Source organism: Corvus hawaiiensis, chromosome 11 (genome assembly GCF_020740725.1).
Source record: "Corvus hawaiiensis isolate bCorHaw1 chromosome 11, bCorHaw1.pri.cur, whole genome shotgun sequence".
Lineage (NCBI taxonomy): Eukaryota > Metazoa > Chordata > Aves > Passeriformes > Corvidae > Corvus > Corvus hawaiiensis.
In genome coordinates, this window is record NC_063223.1 from 3,090,750 (window position 1) to 3,097,322 (window position 6,573).

At 57.8% G+C, this 6,573-nt stretch overlaps 2 protein-coding genes and 1 non-coding gene across 5 annotated transcripts; all 3 read left to right on the forward strand.

Moving 5' to 3' along the window:
• The first annotated feature begins 63 nt into the window (after nt 1-63).
• On the forward strand, nt 64-3,787 carry MBD4 (methyl-CpG binding domain 4, DNA glycosylase). Of its 3 annotated transcripts, XM_048316153.1 has the most exons (8): nt 64-128; nt 311-478; nt 671-1,458; nt 1,817-1,891; nt 2,189-2,323; nt 2,557-2,706; nt 3,334-3,437; nt 3,581-3,787. In XM_048316153.1, the coding sequence occupies exons 1-8, from the start codon at nt 103-105 to the stop codon at nt 3,656-3,658; spliced, it is 1,524 nt and encodes a 507-aa protein (XP_048172110.1). In that variant the 5' UTR covers nt 64-102; the 3' UTR covers nt 3,659-3,787. The 3 variants fall into 3 exon arrangements, with proteins under 3 accessions (XP_048172110.1, XP_048172111.1, XP_048172113.1); XM_048316154.1 differs by lacking the exon at nt 3,334-3,437; XM_048316156.1 differs by lacking the exon at nt 3,581-3,787 and having other exon boundaries at nt 2,460-3,422.
• Nucleotides 3,788-4,574: 787 nt separating this feature from the next.
• Nucleotides 4,575-6,504, forward strand: RPL32 (ribosomal protein L32). Its single transcript, XM_048315178.1, has 4 exons — nt 4,575-4,681; nt 5,297-5,397; nt 5,596-5,777; nt 6,345-6,504. Exons 2-4 carry the CDS (start codon nt 5,302-5,304, stop codon nt 6,472-6,474), a joined length of 408 nt encoding a protein of 135 aa, XP_048171135.1. The 5' UTR covers nt 4,575-4,681; nt 5,297-5,301; the 3' UTR covers nt 6,475-6,504.
• Nucleotides 5,098-5,233, forward strand: LOC125331865. Its single transcript, XR_007206248.1, has one exon. It is a non-coding gene; the product is annotated as a small nucleolar RNA SNORA7 (small nucleolar RNA).
• Nucleotides 6,505-6,573: the final 69 nt, after the last annotated feature.

The window sequence follows — 6,573 nt, forward strand, 5'->3', positions numbered from 1 at the left end:
GCCGCCACGCCAGGGGGCGCTGCCAGCCTCGCACAGGGACGTCCGCGCGGGGCGGGGCGCGGAGGCCGTGCCTCTGAACGTCACGTGACCGGAGCGCGGGAGATGGCGGCGCCGGGAGCGGGGAACGGGTGAGGGCGAGTGGGGCCGGTGGGGCCGGAGCGCGGGGCACGGGGCAGGGGCCTCGTCAGCGGGGCGCGGACGGTGTCGGGCCGGCCTCGGGGTCGTGTGGGGGTCCGTGCCCAGGCCCGCCCTGCTGACCCCGGAGCTCCCCCGGTAGCAGGACCTTACCCGGGCTCTTCTTCCCCTGCAGCCCCGGGGACGGCAGTCGAAGCGCGGCGGCGGGACGGCCCGGCCCCAGCCCTCGCGGCAGGGAGCACGGCCCGGCGGGGCCCAGCGCCGTCCCCCGCGGGTGGCAGCGGGTGAGCAGCCGCCGGCGGGCGGGCAGGACGGCCGGGAGGATCGACGTGTGTTTCATAAGGTGAGGCCCGGGGCTGTCAGTGAGCGCTGTGTGGCCTTTCTTGGCAGAGCCATAAAAACGTGCCCAGACATCGCCCCGAAAACTGTTTTTGTACTTTTTTCTGAGGTTGTTTTATGTATTATTGAAGATTTTTAAGCGAAGAGCTGCAGAATGAGAAAGTCATTGCTAATTTACTTTCCTTTCCTACCACAGCCCTGAAGGGAAGAAGCTGAGGTCAAAACGAGCACTTGTGGAGTATTTACAGAAAACTGGGGAGACAACACTGAAAGCAGCAGATTTTGATTTCACAGCTCCTCGAGGGAGCACACGCTCAGGGTTGAGAGGATGTGGCATGGGAGCCGTGAGGACTGACCTGGAAAAGGAGGATTGTCAGAGCAAAGTGCAGGAGCTCCATGCACAGAATGGTGCTGAGGTTGGAATTCAGAACATCCAGGCTGGAAATGGACACCTGGGAGATGTTACATCTACTGTGGAACGCACAGATTTAGTAATGGAAGGCATAAACCCAGAGGAGGGTTTGAAAACCAAAAGAAAGGGGGTAGATGGGAAAAGTGTCCAAACTAGGAAACCTGGGAAGGGCTCAGAAAGGAAGAACCAAGGTGACCCCAAGAGCAAGAGGCAGAGAAGACTCTCTAACACACAGGAGACCGAGTGTGTTCAGAACAAGAGGGTCCGGAGACAGACAGACACACGTGGAGCTGACAGCCAGGGTGTGGGTGCAGGGAAAGCTCTGTCAGCAATGTCCAGGGCACGGCTGAGGTCAGTGGCTGGCTCACAGAGGGAGCTGGGTCACCTGCCAAAGGAGGGGCCAGGCTCCAGTGGCACACGTGCTGCGGCATCTGAAGAGAAATCCTATGGACTGGAGACAGGGAAGGTGCCAGATCCGGGGGATCTAGGTAAGCAGAATGTTAAATCTGACACGGAGGTGGATGCTGAGCCATGGGACAGGACGACATTCACAGCAGTCAGAATGTCACCAGGTGCGTGTGTGCGAGTGCAGAATGTGATGCCAATTCTCGTGTTCTGCCTGGGCCTCTCCTGACTATTGAGGCCACGTGTTCTGCTTCAGGTCAAGCTGCTCTGACATCCAGATCTGTCTCATTTTTATCCAACAGCATTTAAATTAATGCAGACTTATTAAAGACTGAAACTTACTGTACCAAGCTCTTAAGCCGTACAGTGTCAGACAATAATCTGGAGGAGATTTAAGGCACGTTTGTCTTTTGCACGAGAAGAATTCCTTCTGTTTCCATCACAGCATAAAGCAGAAATGGTGTGAAACATGACCACAAAATACTTGGTTCTTCTTCCTAATGCTGAAGTTTTATTTCTTTACAGAAGAGTCTGTCCCACGCACACAAGTGGAGAGAAGGAAAACAAGTCCATATTTTTCCAGTAAATACAACAAAGAAGGTATTGTACTTAGAGAAATACATTTTTTAAATGGGGAAGGGATAGGATGGCTCAGGATCAAGTGATGATGTGGAAAATTCCTTGCAGTTTGACACTGGCTGCAGCTGTGCCAGTGGGACACAGTCCCCTGCAGCCCTGTAAAGGCTGCGTGGGAACTGCTGTGGCTCTACCTACACACAGTGCCTCCATAAAGATAAATCTGCTTCAGAGGTCTTCATTTTAATTTTTTTTTTTTCATTAAATAGGTAAAGCCATCCTTTCCTGTCTAATAAATGTTCCTGTGTTGCCCCTGTGCAGCCCCCAGCGCACCCAGAAGGAAGGCCCTCAGAAAATGGACTCCTCCACGTTCTCCTTTCAATCTTATCCAAGAAACACTCTTCCATGATCCATGGAAGCTTCTCATTGCCACCATATTTCTCAATAAAACTTCAGGTAAGTAGAGTAGCATGAGTTGGTGTGTAAATGTTGGGAGGTGTTACAGAGGGCTGAAACAGCTGCCAGTTCTAATGGCATTAATGGAAACATGGATGTATATTAACTTGTGTCACTGTGAAACGATAATCCTTAGCTGGTAACTTGCCTTGGAAGACCTCACTTGAGAAAGCATATGGATAGTGCAGAAGAACTCCTAGCCCAGCCTCCTGCTCACGGGATTCTTTCACCAGGGAAAATGGCCATTCCAGTGCTCTGGGAGTTCCTGAAGAAGTATCCTTCTCCTGAGGTAGCCAGGGCTGCAGACTGGAAAGAGATGTCAGAGCTGCTCAAACCTCTCGGCCTCTATGAACTCAGAGCCAAAACCATCATCAGGTTCTCAGGTGGGTTCTCCTGACATCTGGAACAATCTTGGTTATGCTGGCAAAAGGCAAACAGCTTTGATCCAAATGCTGCTCTGTGGCTACTCTGTTTGGTGGGTTGGTGGGTTATTTTGTGCAGCATTTGGGATCCATTGGTGTCACGCAGGCAAAGCTGCTGATCCCAGTCTGAGCTGGGAAAGAAATGCCAGCCACAGTGTGTTCTGCAGGAGACCAGGAAACTTTTTCAAGTAGAAGAGACCCAAGCACCTGCAGCAGTGGTGTACTGTGTTTGCAGCACTGTTATAGGGTGGCTCTGCTCAGGGTTGCTCTGGTGACCTGCAGAAGGCCCTTCTGGCTGGGATTTTTCTGATTCCGATATTTTCTATGCTCAGAACCTGCAGAGGAATATTTTGTTCTGAGGGGAGACAGTTGATTAAAACTCCCACGGTGGTTTGTTGAAAAGGTGTTTAATCTGTGGGGATTCATGGCCTGCATTCACCGGGAAACACCTAAAACTTGTGGTTTTCATTTGAAATGTGCCGAAGTGAAGACATGTAAGAGTGGCAGAGGGTCCTGCCCGGCTGCTCCTTGTGTCCAGGCAGTGAGGGCAGGGGCCATGTGTGCAGGGTGCTGTGACCTGTCCTGCAGGTGAGTACCTGAGCAAGGCGTGGCGGTACCCGATCGAGCTGCACGGCATTGGCAAGTACGGGAATGACTCCTACAGAATCTTCTGTGTCAACGAATGGAAGGAGGTGGGTGGTGCCCTTTGGGTCCTTCAGCATCCCACTTGTGCCCACTGACCCCGTGGCATTAGAAAACCAACAATCACAATGTTGGAGCGATGAGATGTTTTAAGGTGTTTTAGTAAATGTTCGACATTTTCCCTGTGTCTCAGGTGCAGCCACAGGACCACAAGCTGAACGTATACCACACGTGGCTGTGGGAGAACCGGGAGAAGCTGAGCATCGACTGAGCTGAGCTGGGGGTGACCTGGCCCTGCCACCTCCCCTCGGGTGCCCTCACAGTTCTTGGTGTAAATATTTGTGTGATGTCATGGCTGGGGTCATCGCTATTTTTTTAATAAACGTGTCCCTATTTTGTAGTGCCTGTCCCTTCCTGCAGTGCAGGTCTGTGCCTGCAGCTGCGTCCCCGGCCTGGGGGCTCCTGGGTGCAGCCATCCAGTGCGTACCGTTGCCTCCCCCAGGGCCGGAGCAGGGCTGGAGGAGTCGGATCTGATCTCTGTGCTCCTGGACACGGGCTGAGGGGGAGAGCCTGTGCAGGGAGTGTGGACAGAGCAGACCCTGCTCAGCGCCCGCTGTCCAGTCCTGGCACTTCCCCCGGTGCCGCTGGGAGTACTGGTTCCTGCCCAGTCTCATCCAGGGGCTGGCCCCGTGTCTCTCCGGTAGTAGGGGAGGGGTCGAGGTGGGTTCTGGCTCCCCGAAGCTGGGGCCGCTCTCGGGGACCCTCGGGCAGTGCCCGCAGCCGCTCAGGGCTGGCACAGTCCCCGCCTGCGCTGTTCCCGGGGCTGGGGCGGTTCTGTCGCTGTTGTTGGGCCCGGCGGCGGGGAAGGGGCCCGGGCCGGAGCTACCGCTGCGCCCAGGCGGCGCGGGCCGGGACCCGCCGTGATCGGGTCCGCCACGCCGCTACGTGGCGCCTGCCCGCCCGTTCGTACTGGCGGAAGTAGCTGGCGGACACAGGCCGACGGAAATTATGCCGCAGGTCCTGTCAGCCTCGTAGGAGGCGCGCCGTTCGTGACGGTGGGCGGGAAGCACCGATCCGCTCCCTCGGGGTGCCCCCGCCGGACTGAACCTGCCCGCTGTCACCTCGCGGCGCTGCGGCCTGGCGTCTGCGCGGCCTCGCCGGTGCCTGGCGCCCTGTCTGCGCGGCTGCCTCGCCTCACGCACCGGCCAGGACCGCCCGCGTGTCCCATAAGCGCTTGCGCGCGGGGCACCGCCCTCTCTCAGCCGGGCCTGCGGTGGACGCGCCATCGCCGCTGGTGAGTCCTGGCCGCGCTATCCGGGGCCATCCGGCCCCCGGGGCTTCTGGCACGGACCGGTTCCATCCCTTTCCCTTTCCCTCCGCCTCATCTTTTCCCCGAGGCGCGGGAAGCGGCCCCCGCGGGCCGGAATCCGTCCTCTGCCTGCCGGGGCGACCCTGGATGGGCGGCACTGAGGCCTCACCCGTGCCCCTTCCCGGGCGGCGGGGCCGCCTTGGCCGCACTCTCGGGGCAGCGCCCGGTCACTGGGTCGGGCCGGGTCCTCTGGAGCGCGGGCGGCCGGAGCCGTCGGGTCGGAGCCCGCGCCGGCGGCGGCGCGTCCCGCGCCAGGGGGTCTCGGTCGCTGTTGATCTCCACGGTCCTCGCGGCCGCCGTGCGCGGCTCCGGGTGGGAGGATCGCAGGGCCGCGGGGATGACACCTCCCAGGATCGCATCTGGAGAGCTCCCAGTGCTCTGCCAGCTTCGGAGGCGGGAGGCAGAGCCCCAGCAGATGAAGACCCATTCCCTCACCGGCCCGCCGTGGCCCGCGAGGGAAGGCAGTCTGCGACACGCATGGCCCGGGGAGCTGCACCGCACCTGGGCCACGCCCCTCGCTCACCCCACTCTGTCCCGCAGCCACCATGCCTGCTCTCAGGCCTCTCGTGAAACCCAAGATCGTCAAGAAGAGAACCAAGAAGTTCATCCGGCACCAGTCTGACCGCTATGTCAAGATCAAGGTGAGGAGTTACTGCAGGTTCCCAAGGACTGGAACCGTGGGGATGCCTTTGGCATTGGTGGTGAAGGAAAGCCCAGCAGGATGGTGCCAAGCTGCAGCAGATGGGCAGGGAGAATCTGTGGAGGCCGGTGTATGCAGCCTTCAGGCCAGGTGTGTTCAGGATGATCTCATTTTGTAACTGTTCTCTGCATTTCTGCAGCGCAACTGGCGCAAACCAAGAGGCATTGACAACAGAGTGCGCCGGCGCTTCAAGGGGCAGATCCTGATGCCCAACATCGGCTATGGCAGCAATAAGAAGACAAAACACATGCTGCCCACAGGCTTCAGAAAGTTCCTGGTCCACAATGTGAAAGAGCTGGAAGTACTGATGATGAGCAACAAGTGAGTATGTGGGGCCTATACTCCCACCTGGGAGAGGTGGCACGGTCGGGGTGAAAATGAGGGAAGTCATAGCTTTTGAGAGTACAGATGCCATCATGGTTCCCTCAGTGCCACTGGAGGGTGGGGGCACAGAAAGGCCTTGGGGCCGGCAACCTCATCCCCTTGGCAGAAATACACAGCGGCGGCAAGCGAGGCTGTGCCGCGTCAGTGGTAACCAGGGTCAGAACTGGGGCTCTGGGTCAGACCTGGGCACTGGTCTGCTTCAGTGCTTGTTTTCACTACAAAGTAGTAAGAACAATAATTAACGACTACCTCTGACCGAGTCATTCACAAGCTGAGCTGTTCTGGAGGAGAGCTCCTGCTTCAGGCCAGATGGCTCCGGCTTGGTGAGGGGTGGCAGTTGCGGTTCAGTGCCCCTCCAGTGCTGCTCCCATGCTCAGCTGTGTCTTGAGTACTGCTGGCAGGACAGCTCCAATTGCTCTCCCATGGTGGGATGGCTCCAGAGGGCTTTGCCTTGGCTCTCGCTGCTGCCAGAGCCAAGCCCAGTACACCATCTGTCTCTAACAGGTCGTACTGTGCAGAGATTGCCCACAATGTGTCCTCGAAGAACAGGAAGGTGATCGTGGAGAGAGCTGCACAGCTCGCCATCAAGATCACCAACCCCAATGCCAGACTGCGCAGCGAGGAGAATGAGTAACGAGGTGTATTTAATAAAGCGTCAGTCCAATTCGGGTGCTGTTTTGCATGGGCAGAGGAGAGGGCAGCAGCCTGTGTTTGGCTGCAGGGCTCCAGCAGT